The sequence below is a fragment of the Megascapheus bottae genome, chromosome 17 (genome assembly GCF_031878675.1).
Source record: "Megascapheus bottae isolate mThoBot1 chromosome 17, mThoBot2.hap1, whole genome shotgun sequence".
In the NCBI taxonomy this organism is placed as follows: Eukaryota; Metazoa; Chordata; class Mammalia; order Rodentia; family Geomyidae; genus Megascapheus; species Megascapheus bottae.
Window position 1 is genome coordinate 9564096 of NC_143525.1, and position 22709 is coordinate 9586804.

Consider the following 22709-nt stretch of genomic DNA (forward strand, 5'->3'; position numbering starts at 1 on the left):
AATAGTACACACATCTAATCCAATTACTCAGGAGGCCAAGGGAGGAGGATCAAGAATCTGAGGCCACACTGGGTACAAAGCCAGAGCCCATCTTATTTAAAACAAGAATAATTTAAAAAAATTTACTATTCCAAATATGTCTTTTGTCTTTGTTGCCCCTCTCCTGTGGTGGTTAGCAGCGTCAGCTACCTTGTGTGCTCTTGTGTTTGAAGTATCTAGGGCTATGTGTAGTCCAAGCTAGTAGGCAGAGAGGGAGTAAGAAGGGACAGTGCATGCTTTTTGTCCCTGCCTCAGCCATCTTGCATTTCCCCTGGGCCTTCTGACCAGCCTCCCCTTTGCCTTCCCTGCTTCATCTATTCATCTTGTAATCTTTTTTCCAAACCTTCATTCTCACTCCTGAGATCTGCTCTTTTTTTCACTGAAATCCACTTATGTGCCCTCCTTTCTAGAGATGTCTTCCTGTGGGAGATTTGGATGCAGGTCTCTCCGGGAATCTCTTGAGTTAAAGGAAGGACCTCCTTCTCAAATACCTGTGCCTTAGAGACTTCTGATTCATGTGGTGCTATAGATTGAATCTTCAATGCTCTCCCAAAGCCCGCATTTTAAAGGCTTCTTCCGCTCAGTGGAACCTTAAAAGATGGGCCTAATGGGAGATTTTTGCATCAGTGAGGTGGTTCCTTTCAAGAGGACTATAGGACCATGGTCCCTTTTATTTCTTGCTTTTGTGTCCCAGCCATGAGGGGAATAATTTCTGCCACCATATATGCTTTCGTCATTAGTGCTGCTGTTCATAGGCCCAAAGTAGTGCATCTCCTGATCATATGGACCAGAACCTCCAAATCTGCATGAAAATCAGCCTTTTCATAAGTTTATCCTGGATATTTGTTACAGTGACAAAGCTGATCAATACAGACAGTAATCTCAGCACATGCACTTAAGCCACCTTACAAACTACCATTGAACGTTCTTCCCTTATCCGTTGGTAAAATCTGACTTTTGCACTCACTTCTCCACACTGCTTGTAGATGCTCTCTTCCAGCTCTGCAAGGTCAGCCTTGCTCTCTGGGAGAGCTTTGTGCTTCTCCTTTGTCTTCCCATGTCAGCCCCTCTCATGGATACTCTCTGGCCCCGTGAGCTTCTGTGAATCATGAAAAAGAGCATCAGTAATTACCCCCAAAGAACAGGTTTGAATGGGTGCTGGACTGGACTAACATCTCCTTTTACTCTTCTTCTGACTCCAGGATAGTATAAGCAAGCCCTTCCCAGGACCATCCCCTGGTAGAGGCAAGCCCTTCACTAAGCCTGTGTGCAAATTGCCATAGAATTGAGACCTTTATTATTTGCTGCCATGCTATACTTATTAATGCATGTCCTGTCACTTGGCTCAAGAGTAGGCATGAAAGTTCACATCTTGATCTTTTATAGGGCCTACTGCCTAGCACAATACTAACAACAGTTTAGTTTTTAGTAAATGTTTTCTAATAAATAAGTGAATGACTGAATCTAGAAGATCTATTTATTTTATGTACTCCTTCTCTTTATTTGGTACAGTGGCATTAAAGATATACACACATGGGGGGAGGGAAATGGGTACCAAGACATGTGAAAGGGTATCAATGTACGTGAATTAATGCACCTTCTATCTGGCAAATATCATGTAACCCTTTTACTAATTACAATAAAAAATGCAAAAAAAATAAAATAAATAAAAATATACACACATAACTTTACTTTCAGGAAAATGTGGGGTTTTTTTCTTTTAAATGAAAGAATATCATCTTATAGCTTGTGTTTTGAATGCCATTGTTTGGTTTGCTTGGATAATGGCTAACCAGTCTTCCCAGGCTGTTTGACTTAACCAGGTGAGAGTCTTGCCAGTAACCCTTGCCTCCTCTGTTTGTGTTGCAGCTCTAGTTGTGAGTACCACATCTGCTGGATTTGCCCTGGCCCCAGGCCCTTTCCACTGGCCCTGCTTCCTCCTTACTTCTCTTGGAACCGGCCTTGCATCCTGTGCTGCCAACTCCATTAATCAGGTCAGATTCTCACCTCTCAGCTTGGTCAAGTATTATAGATTCTTTCCTGGAGGGTGGTATCATCATGTTTTGTAAACCTTCCAAAAGCTTCCATACCCATAGAGAAGTACTTTGAACTTGTAATGTGTATGTCCTATGGAGGTCTGGATTATATACCCAGTCTGTCTTTCTTAGGAAACAGGAGGAATGAGTGCTTTCAGACTGGTTCTAGTGACAAGGCAATAGAATACAAGTTTCTGGTGACCACTATCTCTGTTGTAAAGAATATCTTAGAACTGTCATAGCTTTCTTCCCCTCATGATGTGGGTTTTTGTTTTTGTTTTTATGGTTTTTTTTTTTTTTTTTTTTTTTTTTTGCCAGTCTTGGGGCTTGAACTCAGAGCCTGAGCACTGTCCTTGGGCTTTCTCAGGGCTGGCACAGCATCACTTCCGGCTTTTTCTATGTATGTGGTACACCAAGGAATTGAACCCAGGTCTCTGTGCATGCTAGGCAAGCACTCTACCACTAGGCCAAACTCCTGGCCCCTGTTTTTAAATTTCAGAAACATTTTTCTGGCTCAGTTTTGTGCTGTTCTTTCTTTGATTTTATTTACTTGCATTGTATTTTTTGAGATAGATAGATAGATAGATAGATAGATAGATAGATAGATAGATAGATAGAAAAAAAGAATCCTATTATGTAGCCCAGCTGGCCCTGATCTCACGATCTTCCTTACCTTAGCCTCCTGAGTGCTAGGATCACAGGCTTGTATCACCATGCTCATTTTTTCTTCACATTTTAATCTACTGTGTTCAAAATAATTTGGGGGAACATATCCAGTTTTAACAAAATAATCAAAAAGTTAATAGTTCTGTTATCTTGATACATGAAATCAAGTTTAAAAACTAATTAGTAGTTTCGTTTAATAGACCATTTTTCCTCCCCACTATCACTTTAAATATCCAAATAATTCTCTAAATTAGTTTTTCTTTTCTTAACCCTCTGCCTGGTCACTGTGGTGTGCCATGGATATGTGGTTTTTCCATAAGATACTAGAGTGAAAAAGTCTTGGCTAAAACTGAAGGAAAATCATTTTCATCACAAGAACACCCAAGAAGAGTTGGCACAGCTATTCAACAGGAATACAAGCTACCAGCAGGAAAACAGCTAAGCTGAATGTGCATAGATAGCTACTCTGCAAAGTATGGGGACTGAATGCAGACATTTGTAGAATATCTGCTTTAAATAATTTACTCCAAATAAGGGCTTCTTATTGATATTGTTTTCAATGTCAAAGCTTCTCAAGTACTGTCAGGTCTTGAGAAGTAAGAGCATCACAGATTTGAGGCCAGCCTAGGCTACCGTGTCTTGAAACAAGAACAAAAATGAAAGAAAACAAACAAACAAAAATTTCTTAGAGTGAGGTATAAATTAGTCTTACTACTTAACGATATTTTGATAAAGTACATTTGTCTACTTAGGAGAAGTCTGTTTTATTTCTCACTGTGGTGATAGAGATGGAACCCAGCTCCTGTGCATGCTAAACAAGCTCTCTACCACTAAGCCACACCCCCAGCCCTTCACATTTTTTTTTTTTATTATTATCTTTATGTAGTTGAAGATCTCGGTCAAGAGAGTAAGCCAGGGGCACATTATAGTTTCTAGCCTCCTTTCTATGAGTTTTAAGTGCTATGTGTGTGTGTGTGCCACACCTGTCCTGGGGATTGAACTCAGGCCTGGACACTAAAGCTAGTGCTCTATTACTTGAACCACATGTTCACTTCCGGCTTTTTGGTAGTTAGTTGGAGATAAGACTCTCGAAACTTTTCTTGCCTGAGGTTCTCTATAAACTAGGGTCCTCAAATCTCAGCCTCCTGTGTAGATAGGATTACAGGCATGAGCCACCAGCCATTGGATGCATTTGTCTTTTAAGATACTAGTTGCTCTCTCCTGTTTAAATTGCATAAGTCCAAACAAAATGTTTAAAATAATAAATGTTGAGATTCAAAAAGAGAATTCACAAGCATCGAAACATTATAACAAAGCACAAGTTGCCTTGAGTTGGATTGTGCTTGCCCTACATATACCTCCCTCCCCCCCCCAAAAAAAAAGAAAGAAAAAATTAGCCTGAGAATTTTTCATAAGGGAAAAAAACTTCAGTTCCAGTAGAAAATATTTAGAAAAAAATGGGATGACTTGGGCCGGGAGTTTGGCCTAGTGGTTAAAGTGCTTGCCTAGCATGCATAAAGACCCGGGTTCAATTCCTCGGTACCACATACATAGAAAAAAGCCGGAAGTGGTGCTCAGGCTCAAGTGGTAGAGCTCTAGCCTTGAGAAAGTCCAAGGACAGTGCTCATGCCCTGAGCTCAAGCCCAGGACTGGCAAAAAAAAAAAAAAATGGGATGACTTACATATCAGCAGGCCAAGATTTCAGAAACTGTAAGCTGTATGGGTTTAGATAGCTGCCTGATTTTATAGTCTGAAGATGCCTGTGTGCTAGAGAGGGAGAGGTGGATGCTGGAAGTTTCTTGAAAGACTGAAGAAAGCCACAGAGTACATAATGGATCACTTTCTGGTCCCTAGAAATGGCAAAGTCTGCCTCTGCTCAGCGTGGTGTTCTGGCTCTTCTCCGTACCGTTCGCCCCTTGGAGCTCTTTGCTGTGCTCTTCTGTGTGTCTGTCTTCCCCACAGGCCTCGTCAGTGCCCTGGCTCCTAATCAGTCAGTGCTTCATGCATAGAGGTTTTGTCGTTGTTGTTATTGTTATTGTTTTCATCTCTTACTCATCACAAGGAGGGGTATACTTGTCCTAGGCTCTGCTTTCATTTGGAAACATCACAATACTTGTTAAATATCCAAGGTTCCCAGGCCAATAGAATTCCAGTGTTATTATTAAGGTGTTAGCATCTTGCCTAATTGTAAGATCTTCTTCAGTTGTACAGTAGAAACATTTTAGTTCTAGTTTTGATGGATATCATATATATGAAATAAAGGATCTCAAGGCTATTATTTCATGGGTTGTTTTGTTTTGTTTTGTTTTTCCTTTTTGGTTCAGTGTGTGTGTGTACACATATGCCACTGCCAGGGCTCAAGCTCAGGGCTGTCCCTCAGCTTTTTCACTGAAGGCTAGAGTTCTACTACTTGTGACAAACCTGCACTTTCGGCTTTTTGGTAGTTAATTGGAGATGAGTCTCATGGACTTTCCCTGCCCAGTCTGGCTTCCAACTTTAATCCTCAGATCTCAGCCTCCTGAGTGGCTAGGACTATAGGCTTGAGCCAGCTGTGTCCAGCTCAAGGCCATTGCTTATTAGCATTTTTTTTAAAGTGTAAGCAAGAGTGCCTTGCACTAGAGTTTGAATAGCAGACAGGTTAAAAAAAAGTTTTAACAAAAAAAAGAATTTGAGGTTCTTGTTTCGTTTTATGTCAGAAAGCTGGTGTTCCCATTAAAGCATGTACCAATGTGGTTGTCTGTAGAAAAGTCCTTCCGCTTCTAATAGACTTCTATGGGTGAAAAATATTCCCTTCTGTCCATGTTTTGAAAAGATTCAAATAACATTTTGTGTGTTTTTATTTTTTATGTAGTTTATTTGAGCTGTTACTCATTTAGTTCTGTCCTTTCTTTGTATCCAACTTCTGTGATCTTGCTGTGAAAGTAGAAAAAAAAATAAAGCTTTGAAAAGCAATTCTTACATTTGTTTTAAGGAGAGAAAATAAGATTCAGCTTCTGATTTACAAAGCAGAGACCAGTGCATAAGGAGATATGTATAAGAAACCACTAATACTGAACTGTATAAGTAAATTACATACATGTTTTGTAATATATATACATGCTCGTCCGAAGCCCTCATTTGGTTTTAGAGTGAGTATGCCTTCAAAGGATAAAAACAGTCCATACATGTTTTCAATTTAGCAACTGAAAGATAATATGTGACAGGAGTGGCTGGGAGTTTGGCCTAGTGGTAGAGTGCTTGCCTAGCATGCATGAAGACCCAGGTTCAATTCCTCGGTACCACATACATAGATCTAAAAGCCAGAAGTGGTGCTGTGACTCAGGTGGCACAGTGTTATCCTTGAAGAAAAAGCCTGAGTACAGTGTTCAGACCCTGAGTTCAAGCCCCAGGATGGGCAAAAAAAAAAAGTGGCAGGAGCTTTGACTGATAGAACCTTCAGGTACAAGTGACAGATGGCACAGCAGAGTCTGGTCAAGGAGAATGAATTAAGAATTTGAAAACCATAAAAATTATCATCAGAATATTAGGAGACTTATTTTCAGTATTTGACTTAGTGGATCTTGTAATAAGCTCTGAGAGGGATTGTTTTACTAAGGTTTTGCATATGCAGTAAGTAATTCCTCCTTACCCAAAGTGTCACCTTCCCTGCTACAGTCTGAAAATACTAAAACCCTAATAGAAAATTCTTATTACTAAGCCATTTGTAATTCTTAAGTAACTTTGGTCATATCATGTTGTTATAGTTGGTGTATTAATATACTCACCCCCTATTATGTCAGTAAGTTTCTTTGTGGATACATTTTGCTGTGTTAATTGATTTTGATGATAATGTGATGCTTTGTTGCATGGCTGTGCCTCTGCTTTCTCAGCCACTCTCCAGTGTTACCTTCCTGCTTCTGTACATCTTGTAGCTCCTACTCCTAATTGTATACTGTCAGGGAAGTTGCTTCAAGGAAGGCTAACAGCCAGAGCACATATGAAACTGGTTTAGCTTTGGAATGTATGATCTTAATAAGATAATTAATTTCTTGCATTCATAGAGTGCTATAGAATTTACAGAGTGCATTTACGTAAATCATCCTTTAAACTTTATAACCCTCTGAGGTAGGTAGGATTACTTCCATTCTATTTGTAAGACATTTTGTTTCACTGCTAAATTACTTTTAAAAGCAATTGATAAAAATTTTCTTATGCAAATAGTGATTTTTATCACAAATGAGTTAAAAATACAGATAAATAAAAACAACTACATTGTGCCCTATGCCAGGTGGTGTTCTGTGTAAAAGTTACCACAGGAAACAAAACTCTTGCCAGATACATGTGTTTGTTAGCATTTTTGTTTATATTACTAGGGATTTTTCTCTTATACAGACATTGCATCCTTTTTGTACATGTACAAATTTCTCATAGAAATTGCTTAGTTATAATTTCAATGCATTTTTATGTGATACTTAGTCATGAACAGTCTTCCGTGTATAGAATGGAGTTATATGTGAACACATTGATTTGTTTGGTTGCTTCTTATTGTAGAGATTGACATTGAGGAGATTTTCATTTCTTTTTTGGGCTCACATAAACTGATTTTTAAAGAAATTAGCTTTGTAGTTATACAAAGGAGTTGCCATAGACTGATATGTTTATAGCTGAATCTTTGCACACTTTTTTCTTTCATTATTTCATTTGATAGAAACTTAAAAGCAACTGGATATGCTTGTTTTTAAAACAGAAAGTTAAAAGGTAACTATTTTAAGTATAGCTAAATATCTTCACATATAGCCATTTGTTTGTTGGAAATCAACTTAAAATTCTACATTACAGTGCATGAAAAAGTATAGCCACTACTGAGAACTAGAATTAGTGTGTTAGCTGAGCTTATAGACCACATCAATAGTGTCCTTTTACTTCCAGTAACTTTTTGATGAGATGTGTGTGTGTGTGTGTGTGTGTGTGTGTGTGTGTGTGTGTGTGTGTGTGTGTGTGTGTGTGCATGTGGGCATGTGTGCACGCGTGCCTATGCATGCTTGTTGGTCATTTGTCCTGTCTTCACTAGTTACTTGTTGGTGACTTTACCTGTTCTTCTGTTGGGATGCTTGCCTTTGTCATAGTGCTCTCTTATAATGGAGATAGGCTTAGGTCTCCCTCACAGAAGGTGTGAACCTCTCTTAACTGGTTTATATTGTAGCTGCACCCATATATGTATGCTGCAGGATTTTCCACTTGTAATTGAGGGTTTTCCAACCTTATCAGTAAATAATATAGATTGTATAGGTCTTTATTATGGGGGGCTGCCCCGCTCACTACAGGCTGCTTCCCCAGCATCCCAGCCTCTACTCACTGGACACTAGTAACACACCCCTTCCTTGAGTAGTAACAACCAAAAATGTCTTCAAATGTTTCTCATGTTCCTTGAAGACCAAGATCACAGTTAAGAGCTGCTGCTTTAACCATTTCTTGTTTTTATATCATTCCAAGGCCTTTCCCTAAATCCTGGCTATGATTTCTGCTTCAGGCCACCCCGGCTCATATTTCTTCTGGTCTGGCCATCCATTTATGCCTATGTTCTTGGGGTATTTCTAAGAATGTCCCTTTTACTCTCAAATGTCCCAGTTTGGACAAGAAATTACATCATTATTGATAACTCGTGTATCTCTCAGTCTTATACTGTGAGATGTGATAGAAATATCTTTGTTTTTGAAAGCTTTGTGCTAGGGTTCTGCATGCCTTTCTTTTCTTTCTTTCATTCACTCTCTCTCCTCTCTCTCTCTCTACCTCTCTCTTTCTTTCTTTCTTTGTTTCATCTGTTGTAGGGCTTGAATAAAGCCTAGGTACTCTCCCTGAGCTTTTTGCTCAAGGCTAGCACTCTACCATATTGAGGCACAGCTCTATTTCCAGTTTTTAGGTGGTAAATTGAAAAGAGTCTCACTGCCTGTCCTGCCTGGGCTGGCTTGGAACCACGATCATCAGGTCTCAGTCTCCTGTGTAGCTAGGATTATAGGCATGAGCCACCAGCATTCTGTTTTTGTAATCATGAGTATATATACCGAACAAATAGATTTCCCAAGTACAGCCTTTGTCACCTTGGCTTGTCTCAGACTCACTATCTTTGTACTCATAGTGTACTGCATACTTTGTTGTGCTGTTTCGTACACACACACACACCTTAATAATTAAAGAATAGTTTTGTATCCATTATCATTGTGTTGTTATCAAATTATTCTACACTTTTGATGATTTTTATGCTAAATACTGTATTCCTGGCAAATTGTGTGTGTGTGTGTGTGTGTGTGTGTGTGTGTGTGTGTGTGTGTGTGTGTGTGTGTGTATGTACACAAGTCCTGGGGCTTGAACTCTGAACCTAAGTGCTGCTCTCCCTATGATGGTTTTGCTTGTGGCTAGTGCTTTAATTGGAAATAAGAGTACCATGGAATTTCCTGCCTGGACTGGCTTCGAACTGCAATACCTTAGAACTCAGTCTCCTGAGTAGCTAGATTTACAGGTATGAGTCACTGTCACCAGTCCGATTGCCTTTTTATTACTGTAGTTGTAGGTTGGTGCAATCTGTTCTGTTGTGCTGAGGTCTGCCTTCTTCTTCATCCATGGGCCAGTACTTCCAATGCATTACTTCCTGTATTACTCATGGGCACTTGTGGATTACAGAGTGATTATGCTCCAAACCAATGATTATGACTTAGGTGTCATATGTGTCTGTCACCTCTATACACAGGATAGGAGGAGGTTAGAAGAGGACTAATCTGAAGGAATAAATGCAGGGAGAGGAATGAGGAACAAGTAGAAGGAAGCTTACCTCTAATAATCTCAGACAACGCTTACTTAGCACTTGCTATATTCCAAGTGATGTTCTAAGCATTTTATACACATTGGATCATTTACTTGAGTCTTGGTTCGTAGAGTTTTAAAAAATATGGCTCTTTTGAAAGATCAAATAGATGATGAATGAATTCATAACTTTAGACTTTGGTCTAAAAAGAACCATTGATGTGCTTAGAAACTATTTTAAGAGAAAATTACAAGAAAGGCATAAAACATAAGTAGAGCCTCAGACCTGAGAAGTAGGTTATAATTAGAAAAGTAAATCTGATAAGAATATGTTATCTTTTAGATCTAGTGTATCCATGAATGTTGAAGAATTTCATGAAAGGAAATACATAAAGGAGATCAAGAGGTGTGAATAAAATAGGGTCAAGAAGAGACCTGTTTTCTGTTTGACATTGACAATACTTGAGAGACTTTTCATGGCTGAAATAAGGTGAAAAGGAAGAGCTTTGCATAAAGAGCTCTGAATTACAGGGTAGTGAAGGCAGAAGTACATTTACAGCCTTTTAAACTCCAAAAGGAAAAACAGGTAAAGATTTTTGTTTTCCCTGTGAATATGAGATTAATATCTAATGCCTCTTTCTCCATTTCCCTTTCTCTGATGTCTTTTGTTTTGACTATGCAGTCTGCCTAGAGCAATAGCAGTTGACTTTCATCTTCCACGGTGAACAAAAGTAGTTATTAAATTTAGTGTTGCATTCTCAGAGAATAAGACTTTTGTTAGCAAATGCTGGTGATATGATTTACAGATCACCATATGTGTAAGAAGCATCAATATGAGAAATTATTTTTCTTTTGAGTGTTGCCATTTGACTTTGAACTTGCATTCATTCAGTGGCCTCTGAAGTTTGTAACTCGTGGCTTACATTCAGATGATTCAAATTAGCTACTGCGCTAGATCGGGTTTACATTGAGAATCTTTGAATACCATTTGGGAAAAAGTCTGCAACTAAATATGGTTTTTATATAATGAAAATAGTGAGCATTACTAAGCAACGTCCAAAAGAAGATGCATTTTTAAGTGCAATCTCTTTTCCTGAATTTATGTAACCCCAAATAGTTCCCAAATTGCCTATGATTCCCTCTCAAGAATGATCCATCTAAATGGAATAAGTTTGGCATAGATATTCCTATCCAAAATAACTCCAGGTGAAGTTCTGCCAGCAAATGCAGAAATGATGATGATTTGAACATAACGTTTGTAGGCAGTTTTAAAAAATAATTTGTAAAAGTAATATTGTACACATATGTGGAAATGTTAACAGTGAAAATTCCCTTCTGTATAACTAATGAAAGCAAATGAAAAAATAATTTGCATGCCACATTTAGTGGTCATTATTTCATTTGCTTCTTATAATGACTCTGTGAGGTTGCCTTATTCCTATGTTTTAGAAGAATGAAAAGGAGCCCAATGAGGTGATTGATCAATATGTGAAAATGGCCCAATTGGCACTAGAACCTGCAGATCCAGTTCGCTGCCCTGTCCTAGCTGACATACCCTCGGCTGGTCATCACTTCCGAATCAGACTATTGTCATTAATGATCCTTCCTGCCACCAGATTAACTGCAGACATCCTTACTACTGTTTGCTATAGCGTTTCCATAGCAGGCCCGGACATGCATCGATCTCCAGTGAGCAGGGAAGATTTAAAGCACCTACCATAGTCAAACTGAATGCTCCATTAAATGTTAGCTATTGTACTGTTGTTGTTACTATTAGAAATGATTGCTCTGTTTTTAGCCCATATCCTCCTTACTTTCAGAATCTGATTATCGTCCTGTTGTCTCCAGTTAAAGTCGTAATAGAGAATGGGAAGAGAAATCTGTTTATTTTTCTCAGCTTACTAAAAGTCTTGGGTTACACAGGCTTAATATCTCTTAATCAAGATATTTTATTTCAGATAGGTTCAGATTTGAGAATGTTTGCAAATATGTAAGTATCTTGGGTGTGGGAGGAAATTAAACATGAAATCTCATGCTGTTTCATATGCAACTTCTACACATGGCCTGAAGGTAATTTTATATAGTATTTTAGTTTATCTGCATTTGACAGAGACCTGTCATATGAGGTTGGGCAGGGAATTTTCTGCCTTTGGTGTCATGCTAACACTCAGACAGCTTAGGATTGGGTGCATATCAGATTTTGGATTTTTGGCTTAGGGATGCCCAACTTGTGCTTTTAGATGAGAGAGGGAGTATGTGTGTGTTTCTTTAAATGTGTGTATACTTTAATGTGAATTCTAAAGATTTAAGGGTATGTAATGATTTAAGGCACCACTCATATGGGTTTTCTGTTTACTAAGTATTGTGGAATTGTGTGTGTAATTCTACTAAGGCAAAAAAAAAAATATATATATATATATATATATATTGATGTAAAAGTTTGGTAACTCAGGCTGGGAATGTGTCCTAGTGGTTGAGTGCTTGCCTACCATGCACGAAGCCCTGGGTTTGATTCCTTGGTATCATAGACACAGAAAAAGCCAAAAGTGGTGCTATGGCTCAAGTAGTAGAGTGCTAGCCTTGAGAAAGCCTGGATCGTGCCCAGGCCCTGAGTTCAAGCCCCATGTATTTCATTGAGACATATAGAAGTGATATCAGTATGGATTTTTGGAGTTGGAATTCTTGACTTGTGTCTCCGGGTAGTGTATTGTGATTTGATCTGATTTAGGTGATGTGGAGACTTTTCTTTTCCCCCAGTGTATCTCTCTGCCTGTCTTGCCACAGTGCCCTACAGCAGAGGTCAAGCTTAGGTTCTTTGTAAATCATCTCTCCACACCCCTGCCCCCCTTCCTTTTTTTTTCTTTCTTTCTCTGTGATCTTCACTTGTGTTTTGCCTTTCCAGATAGTTTGTTCTGAACCCCATTAGCAGAGATGCCTCTCTGCTCTGAACCACTGATTCCTTTCCATTTTTTTTTTCTGGGTTGACTCTTGCTTGACTGATGACTGGTGTCACTGATGGAAGCACCACTGTGTAGCTGGTGCCTGGGAGACTGCAACATTGCTTATCTCCCCTTCGCCCTCTCCCTCTCCTCTCTCTCCTCCCCCCCCTCTTTTCCCTTGTCTTCCTGACACAGTGCCTTTTAGGTTTAATACATAAAATTGGTATCATGTGTACTTTAAAATCGGAGTCATTGGGTAATTCTGAATTCCATACTGAGCCCTCAAACCCTGAAAGGAACAGAACTTGGGACGTCAGAGGGCAGGGGATGGGCAGTGGAGCAGGTGTTATTTGTTAAATCTGTACATATTTAACCCAGATTAACTTTTTGAGACTTCTTTGTTATTTCCCAGTAGCAATGTTGTTCTCGAATGTTTTAGGCAAGCGAGCAGACCCTTGAAAATGGTACATATAAGTGATTAAGTAACCCCTAACGTCCATGCTCTCAGGGCCACCCAGTCCTGTTTTATCAATTTTCTAAGAGGTCTTAGAAAATATTGTTTGGCAAGAAGGGGAAATTACTTACCTGTGTGATTAATCTTAAGGAAATTTTCACTCTGGCATTTCCTTCAGATGCTATGCCAGATTCCTTCCGGAAGCGGTGATCACAGGAGAACAAAGAAATTCTAAAATATTTGAATGATGGGATGTAGAGATAGAATGGAACAAAAGGAAAATGTTTGTAGTTAATAAGATTTATGTGTACACACAGAGTATCCCTGTACCTTCCACACACTGTGTAACCTTGAAGTGCTTAGGTCGCACACAGCTTTCACTTCTATTTTGATTCAGGTTTCCTTAGTACTGCCGGCTTGCAAGAAGGAAAATCACTGCTAAATAGAAGTCTAATGTAATACTCGTCATTTTATCATATCGGAATAAAATGATGATTATTCTGGTATTGCTAAGGCAATACTGGTATGGCTGATAATGCTAGTATGGGTATTGCTATCATTAGATGAGTCATAGGAAGAGAATTAAGCAATGCTGCGTAAGCCTCTTCAACAGCTAGCTGAAGAAAATGTTATTGTTATCCTTCCCTAATCTTATGGCATAGTCAACTATGCATTTAAAATAATGGAGATTGCTCAGCACTGGTGGCTTATGCTATAACCTTAGCTATTCAGAAAGTTGAGATCTGAGGATTGCAGTTCAAAGTCAGCCTGGGCAGGAAAGTCCATGAGACTCTTAATGTCTAATAAACTTCCAAAAAGCTGGAAGTATGACTGAGGCTTAAATGGTAGAGTACTATCCTTGAGCAAAACAAGCTCAGAGATAGTGCCCTAAATACTGAGTTCAAGCCCCAGGATTATAACAGAAATGATAACTAAAGTAATGGGAAATAACTATAAGTTCTAATCTTAAGAAAATAAGCATATCTTAAGACCAGCTTCTTAGTTACTGTAAAAATATTCAGAATACAGTTTTACTAAACCTACTGCCTGACTTAAACTTGACTGAAAGGAATGGCTAACCAATGGCTAAGTAGCTTATTTAAATAAACATGTAGCCGGGCACTGGTGGTTCATGTTTGTAATTGTAGCTATTCAGAAGACTGAGATCTGAGCATAGTGGTTTGAAGCCAACCCAGGCAGGGAAGTCTTTGAGACCCATATCTCCAATTAACCACCAAAAAGCCAAAAGTAAGGAGAGGTATGGCCAAAGTGGTAGAGCACTAGCCTTGAGCAAAGATGCCAAGCAAGAGTATGTGGCCCCAAGTTCAAGTCCTAATAACAACACTGAATAAAGAAGCCTGTAGTTAAACTTAAACATGGAGCTGTGGACAGTTCCCTCATTTCTAAGCTAATGTACATTCCCACACAAGGAAAGAAAGCAGATAGATACTCACCTATCTCAACTACCTCTGGCTCAAGTAAAATCAGCTTTCTTTAGAACTGACTCCTTTTGTCACTACTTAGTGAACGTTCAGGCTTTAAGATTACTTTTTTGCCTTTGAAAGGCAGGTAAAAGTAGCTGAACTAGTTCTTACTTGCACAGAATTTTGTTTATTTTGCTAAGCTCAAGTTCAAATTATTGAGGTTAAGGAAGGCCGTTGAAATCCTCTTTCTGTTTCCCTGCCTGTGGGAAAAACCAGAAAATAGTATGTCTTTAAAAGTACTAGAAAGTGCTAATATTCTTGGCTACTCTTTTCTTGAAGGCTCTTGTCCTAAAGGACCCTTGACTATTTTGTTGATTATGTATGCTAGAGATGAGAAGATTGGCCCCTCCTCTGAAGCACCCTGCAGCTTGATAAAAGAAGAAAGGAGTTTGAATAAGTGCAGTCAAACAGTAAAACATCCCAGGATGATAGAACACGAGCAGTGGTAGCACCTTAGGCATAAAAGAAAGTCTAGGTCTAGAAATATCTAGAAAGCTTCTCAAAGTAACACCAGAGTATTGAGAAATTAGATGGCTGCTTACCAAGTACAGTATATGAGAGCGACCTTTGCAGGAGAAGGAACACCACCGAGAATATATACATTGTGGTAAGGAAGCAGAAGGCACAAAGTGGGGAGGATACAAAGAAGGAGCAGGGGCAAGTCATGAACTGCTTTGTATACCTTATGAAGGCAACCAGACTTACCTGGCAGGATAGGCAGCCATTGGTAAGTTTTTAAGTAAGGGCATAACACAAATAGGCCTTCCTCTTACTGTTCAGTAGAGGCAAAAATCCTACATTTGCCTATAGGCCCTACATGTCAGCATTTCTCAAGCCTCATGTCTTTCCACTGTCTCAATCAAAACTGATATTTCTGACTTGATTGCGACCTCAGTGCCATCCACTCAGCAGACATTTCTTAAGCTCCTGTGGCATGTGCCTGGCATGATGCTGGGAACAGGATCCCAGTAGTCACTATGTCTTACAGTCTACAGCAGCATAATAGCAAGAGATAGACAATACATATATTAACAAGAGAATACCAAGAAAGGGTGGTTTCCATTCCCACTGAAGCCAACACTGAGTTCTAGTCATTTCCCAGCCCACCAAAATCTTCTCCCTGGCTTTTCCTGTTTGCTCAGCCTCTCTGCCTCTGTCTCTGTCTCTGTCTCATGGACACACACACATAGCTTCAGCAGACCACCTCTAAATACCCTGTGCCCTTCTATTACTGTCCTCTGAGATTTGGTTATTGCTGCTGTTGATTGCTGATTTCTACTACTGGAATGACTAATATGTCTGCCTCACGAGATCAGAGCATTGTCCTTCCCTACACTGCCTCGAACCTTGTTTGGCTCATAGTAGGAACTTCCCCAAATAGTGCCACCAGCTGAGGGCTTTCTCTAGAGCTGCTCTGTCCTATACCTCATGTCTTGAATGGTGTTCACCTCTTAAAAAGCCTCAACCCTCCTCAGCCACAACTTCCACCTCACTTCCTTATTTGCCTCAATGTTAAGAGACTGAACAATTTTTGTTAGTTTTTTACTCCAGATTCTCACCATACTTCTGGTGAAACACAGTTGGCAACATTGCTCATAGTGAATGTAGGACTGTCTGGAAACCTCTGCCAGATTAATTAGTCTGTCACCTTTAAAATCAGCCTCACATAAAGTCTCAGGCCTCACAGGAAATGGAGACAAATTCTCTGCCAGAATGTAGCATAAATGACCTCTTGTTCAGTTTCCATTCCAGTCTTGAGTCCTGTCTGAGACTTCATGAGCCTGGCCTTCCCTGTTTACATTCTGCTCTTCTGAACTCCCACAGAATGACCAGTTAAGCTGAGCCTAAAGCATTTTGTCTGGTTTGCTGCTCTAATCTTCTAGTGCCCGCCCTTAAGCCATTCCCAAAGCTTAAGAATCACATGGTTCTTAAACCACAGATTTAGTCACAGCAGTGACTCCACTTTTCTCTGTTAGTTACTGTGACAGAATGGCTGACACAGACTACTAACTGGAAGAAAAGTTGATTTGGGCTCATGACCTCAGTCTATGTTTGTCTGAGTCTGTGCATTTGGGCAGAAAGAACATTGTGGTGGCAGAAGTGTGCAGCAGAGGAGAATTTTCACTTTATGGCGGACAGGAAGCAGAAAGCAGGAATACAGGAAGGAGCTATAGAAAGACACCCAAAGGATACACCCTTGTGTCTATTTCCTCCTAAAGTTTCTAGAACTTTCTAAAATAGTGTCACTAGCTGGGGATGAAGCTGTGAGAGACGTTTCATATAAATATTCCATGGAAGGAAAGTCTTCACCCGGCCATTGGTATGGGGAAGAAGCCGAAACTGGAAATCTCTCCTTGGCCTTCATTTTTCACTGAGTTGTTTCCATGTGCTTTCAGGAATGAAGAGGGAGTTCTGTAGAGTCAGTTTTATCTGTGGGTCTTCTACTTGGGTTATTTTAAACAAGTTGTTTTTGGTCTCAGGAAACTCATCTCAGTCCCCACATAAACGCACACTTCACACTGTGAGACATCTCTGCTCCATAGTTGCTGGAGGGCCCGGTGGTGGCCATGATGGTACCATGTGAGGGCCCTGGCCTAGGGAAGCACTTCCATTCCTGCCCCACTGAATGCAGGCCATGTCAGTGGGTCTTCCAACTTTCAACTCTAAGTAGGCGTTTGGATTTTCAGGTACTATTTTGTTGTGATCTTAAATGTGGTCCGGGTTTTCTAAAAGCTTTACATACCAAATCAAACCTGAGTTGAATTTGTGTTGAGGGTTCCCTTCCCCAATGCTAGCCTTTGAAATAGGACATACAATTTGTATACTATTATTTGCAAAAGGAAGAGGAGGAAGAGAAGGAAAATGTTTGTTCTGAGGACAGAATATTTTACAACAAAATATAGTTTTATTTTTCCTCATTTCTCTATTAAGAATAATGAAGCACAATCATCTTAGCCTTTTTACTCAAGGCTGGTACTGTACCACTTGAGCAGCCACACCTTTACTTCCAACTTTTTAGTAGTTAATTGGAAATAGATATCTTACAAGCTTTCTTGTGTGGACTAGCTTTGATCTCAAATCTTAGTCTCCTGAATAGCTAGAATTACAGGTGTATGCCACTAGCATCCAGCTACAGAACTGATTATTTTTAGTATGAAATACAAGGGAGGTGTGCATGGGGATATATTACTATTTTAGCATTCAAAAGATAATCAAGAAAGGGCAACTCAAAATTGCTTCAAGAAACACCTAGAAGTTGCAGATATGTTTATAATTATTTCCCTATGGATGGTATTAAGTTTCAGAAAGTACCATAGAGTGTCATAGAGTAACACAAAAGCTCTTTGTGAAATTTAAGTCCATTGAATATCAGCACCTTCAAAGACAATAGAAATTCTAGCCTGGATTTATCTATTCCCATGTGAGGAGTTATTGCAATATATGTGTATTGTATCGTTCCATGTGAGATTCTCAGGCTTAATCTTTTCATTTATAGGCAGTTGTCTGTGGTCACTTTTCCATTTGCAGTTGTCAAACAGCTGTCAAATTAAAACACCAGATCCTAATTTACATTTCATGCCATTCTATATTAGTATGTTTCTCAAATTGCAAATTTAGAAATGTATCTACATTTCCTAATTGTCCTTTTTCTTGATTTTTTATTTATTCCCATGAATGTTTACATATATATTAAGTATGGTAGTGTAAGTATCCTAAAAGCATAGTTTCAAAATAATTCACATGAATGTATAAAGAACACAGGAGTTGAACACACAGTTCAGTTCATTCTACAATTCTTTGTGTCAGAAAATAAAATTAACTCACATATATGTATACATATATATATATCCCTTTTCCTTTTATGGCCATGCTTATTTTCATCCTTCCTTTTAACATTTTGATCAAATTGAAATCTGGATAGTAGTTGAACATAGAATTCTTAATTAACTTCTAAATGTCAGTATAGGTTAGTGTAATAGTTTAAAAAAAGATTCAGCATTCATTTTTAATAATTCACTCGTGAAAGAAATGTTTCTGATTATGCCATTGATGTTTTGCTACAAAGCATCTCCAGTTGCCAGTGGTGACAGTCACATTGTTGTTCTCTCTAAAGGATGTGCAGCCTGAGATACCTGATGAATACTTAGAGTTAAGTCACTTGGTAAAAGACTGACAGTCACATGCATATGTAATTTGTCTTAGGTGGGAAACACCAAAGGTGGGAAGAATTGCTTTATTATTTATTTATTTTTTCTTACTTATTTGGAGGAACTTGGGATTGAATTTAGGGCCTTGCTATTGATTGGCAGATACATCATATGAAGCATACTTCCAGACCATTTTTGTTTGGGTTATTTTCCGGCTAAAGTCTTATGCCCAGACTGGCCTGGACTTCAGCTCCCCTTCTTAATCTTCCCTGTATCACTGGTGACAAAGAAATACCACAGTGCATCCAGCCATTGTCCCCTCCCCCTCCCCCAGCTGGATAACAGGTGTGTGCTCCCACACCCAACCATGGAGTCTTGCAAACTTCTTTTTTTCCCAGTCTGCCCTCCACCTTCAGTCTCCCAACTTTGGCCTCCCACTAGGCTTTAGCCACTATTCCTGGCTAAAATATGTATTCTAAATGATTATAATTAGGGATGACTATGTGGAGGCATAAAAATCTTCCCATCTTAGTTCATTTAACCTTTTATTCTAAGTTCAGTTTAATCAATAATCATTTAGTACCTACTTTTCTTAAAACTTGCAGGTTATGTGGGGCTTGACTTCACCTCCTGGGTCTTGACACATTCGCCTCTGAGGTTTCATAATGTCCTGTGTATTTCTCTGTGTGATGCCTCTTATTAAGTTGCAATTTAATCATGTTCTGACCTAACTCCAGTTTTTGATGTGAATGAGCTACTCTTTTCTTATCAGAGCATATTTTATGTAGCAGTAGAAAGAGCCTAGACATGGTGTTAAGTAACATGTTTTCAGTGCTCCCATTAGGTGAGCTGTGCATGAATGGTATCTCCTCTTCAGAATCTTTATGACCTCTGTGGTAAAAGCCACCAGGCCTGGGGAGCTGCAGCCTATCAGGACCCAGCCGTCTAACAGTATGCTCTGACCTTTCTCCCTCCTCTTGCTGCTCTGACTCCATTCTGCTTTAGATGGAGTCACAGACTTGGGGGCCGTGATGACCTCTGCCCCAGTCTTCTTTCAAGCCCTCCTTTCAAACCACCATGAAATACTTTTCCCTGCTCTACCTCTCTCCTCCTCTCCCCCTTGTCTTCTCTATCCCCTTCTCCCCCTCTCCCCTCCCTCCTTCTTTCCCTTTCTCCCTCCATATCTCTCTCTCTCTCTCTCTCTCTCTCTCTCTCTCTCTCTCTCTCTCTCTCTCTCTCTCTCTCTCTCTCTCTCTCTCCCACACACACACACGCACACACATACACACACACACACACACACACACACACACACACACAGATGTGAGAACTGGTTACAGGATAGTTGTATTCTCCAGCTATTCTCACAATCTTCCTATTGTCACCACCTTTGTCTCCTTCCTACCTGGATTGTTTGCTTGGGGTATTGCTACTTCTCCCTGACCTACCACAGTACTCTCAGTGCAGAGTCCATTGTGAGATTGTGCCCTCTGTCAGCTTCTCAGGGACTCCCCAGCCATCATGTGCCTCCGGCCCACAGCTACTGCTCCTGTACATGCTGGCCAACATGCCCATTCATCTTACCCATCCTAAATTCTGGTGAAAGAAAATGGTCTTATGTATGTAGTAACCCTAATTACAAAGACTCATTTGTGCTTTCTTAGTTGTTAATCGCCATCATTATCCTGTCATGTCTTTAGTCCACTTCAACATGAAGATATTTTCTGTTTTTAATGCTACCTAAGAGATTTTTGTATATTTGAAGATGTTAGCATTTTGTGGCAAATGTCTTTTATGAAATTTTCAGGATCTATGACAGCCTTACATTTTTGAACATAAAAATCCGTTGGTTTTAAAAACAAAAATCTCATCTCTTCCTTGGGAAGGATCATCCTTCATGAGCATGAGGTGGTGATGGAATTGCTACCTTGCTAACCCACTGTGCCAACCTCAAACTCAGGATTCTCCTGCCTCAGCTTCTTAAGTGCCAGAATTACAGGGATGACTCTGCCTTACTAGGATTGTTGCTATTTTTTTTTTTTTTTTTTGCTAGTCCTAGGGCTTGACCTCGGTCCTGAGCACTCTCCTTGGGCTTTCTCATGGACAGAGCTCTACCACTTGTCACAGCACTATTTCTGGCTTTTTCTATGTATGTGGTACAAAGAAATCAAGCCTGGGTCTTCGTGAAACTAGGCAAGCACTCTACCACTAGGCCAATCTCCCAGCCTACTAGGATTGTTTTTAAATGCTAGTCTTAGAGGCTATATCATACTTTATATTTTACTTATTTCTATTTATTTCTTCTTCGTTAGTCTAGCTCATTTCCAGAAGCTCAGCTTTTAAAATAGTCTATTGTATATCGTTTATAGTTAGTATATAGTAATTATGAGAGGTTTTGTTGAGGTATTTCCATATATGTATACATGTATATATATGTACTTTAGTCTCTAGTGTACAACTCAATATCTGAGAAGGGACTTTTTTTTTCCTCTGTGTGCTCTTTTTACAAGATACCTTTGGTTCTTATCAGTTTATTTTTCAGATGAAGATGATAATTATTTTTTTAAAATAGGTTTTCACAAAACTATGTTGTATTTACTTTGTACTTTTATGGTCCTTTGAACCAAAAGTGTATTTCTTTAAGTCCATTTACTGACTTTGGGGGGCAGGAGTATAGCTATTCAGACACTAGCCAACATGCAACCCACAGATCAATCTGAAAATGAATCTGAATTTTAGAATCACAAAAATGGAAGGTAACAAAGGGTATATCAAAGGCAGCTCATTATTTACATTTCTTGCATGTGCTGGTTTCTAAAATTCAGGTCTATACGTTTTTTAAATTTTCTTTTCTCAATTATCTTAGTTTTTAGATTTCTTCAAAGTAGCTCCATTTCTCATTTTTCCTTTGATTTCTGCATGTACTTGGGTAGCTTTACCCCCGTGTAATTAAGTTGTCATGTCTTCCATTAGTTCATCTTTTATGGTATTGAGAGTAAAAACCAGATGCCTCCTACAATTTATTTTTGTTTTTCCTTACTAGTATTTTTTCTACAGATGTCCCACAGCCTATCAATGCTTTGTTTGGGGAGTTTTGGTAGTCTTGCTATTGTTGTTTTTTTTATAGACATATTTACTCACCTCTAAGAAATGTGTTCAGCTGCCGTATTTGCTCACATGAATCATGTGTTCTTCTGGATCCTCAGTATCTATGGGTGTGATGAGAGAGCAGAGTTGATTTCCAGCAGTCAGTTTGCATAGAAAGCAGAAACATGTCTCTTTCCCCATTCTTATATTTCTGGAACGTTCATCTGCACAGAGGTGGCATTTCTTGGCCCCACTTCCAATAATTGGTGCACGTTCGTCATCTATGCCTTTGTTGAAACAGTTCTTCCATCTAGGTATTTCTTGTTCAGCTGAGTGCCTGTTACATACAACAGTCATGAGGCACTGGGAAGAGTGTTGAGCAAAAAAATTGTCATGATTTTTGTTGTGATAAAGCCCACGGATAGTGACAAGGCAGACAGTAATCATATAACCAGTTCTTCTGTAGACATTATAAAATTGCTTTGGAGAACTTCAAGCAGGGGGTACTTAGTGTTGTTTGAATTTGTAAAAGAAATAGGTATGATATAGAAACTGAATTCTACAAAAGAGTGTGAGTTAACTAGACTAGACAGCTAGGACAAGGAAGCATGTTCTAGGCAAAGTACACACACATTCAGGAAGTAGCTGTAAATTGTTTGCTGCTCTAAGTGAAAGGTGATGATGGCTCTTATACTAGGTGGTGTTTGGGGTGAGTTTGAGAGAATGTAGAAGATAAAAAGAACAGTATTTGGAGATTGTTTTGTCCTGGGAGGAAGAGAGGGAGTTGTTAAGGTGACTCAGAGAGTGAAAGGTCATACATATCTTGCACTACCCAGAGAGGACCTAGAAGGATAATGACTTCAGTTTTGGTTTGTTGGCTTTGAACTGATTTCGGTATAGCTAAGAGGAAATGTCAGGTAGACAAATGTGGTCTAAAAAAGTCAGAATAATGTGTAGTAGATAGAAACTTAAGAATCATCTGCAGTGAGACAATGATGTAATTAAATCTCCTTGGACCTGCCTTGGAGAGCTGCCATGTGAACACAAGATAGAGGAAGATGACTTTACAGATGACCAAG

General features: G+C 39.3%; 1 protein-coding gene across 2 annotated transcripts in view; it reads left to right on the forward strand.

The window, feature by feature from the left end:
* Window positions 1-22709, forward strand: part of Cox10 (cytochrome c oxidase assembly factor heme A:farnesyltransferase COX10) — a 113510-nt gene that overhangs the window by 21593 nt on the left and 69208 nt on the right. For both annotated transcript variants that reach the window (XM_090349562.1, XM_090349563.1), the window contains exon 4: window positions 1909-2033. In XM_090349562.1, coding sequence (XP_090205688.1) covers window positions 1909-2033 — 125 coding nt within the window. The remainder of the gene's footprint in view (window positions 1-1908; window positions 2034-22709) is intronic.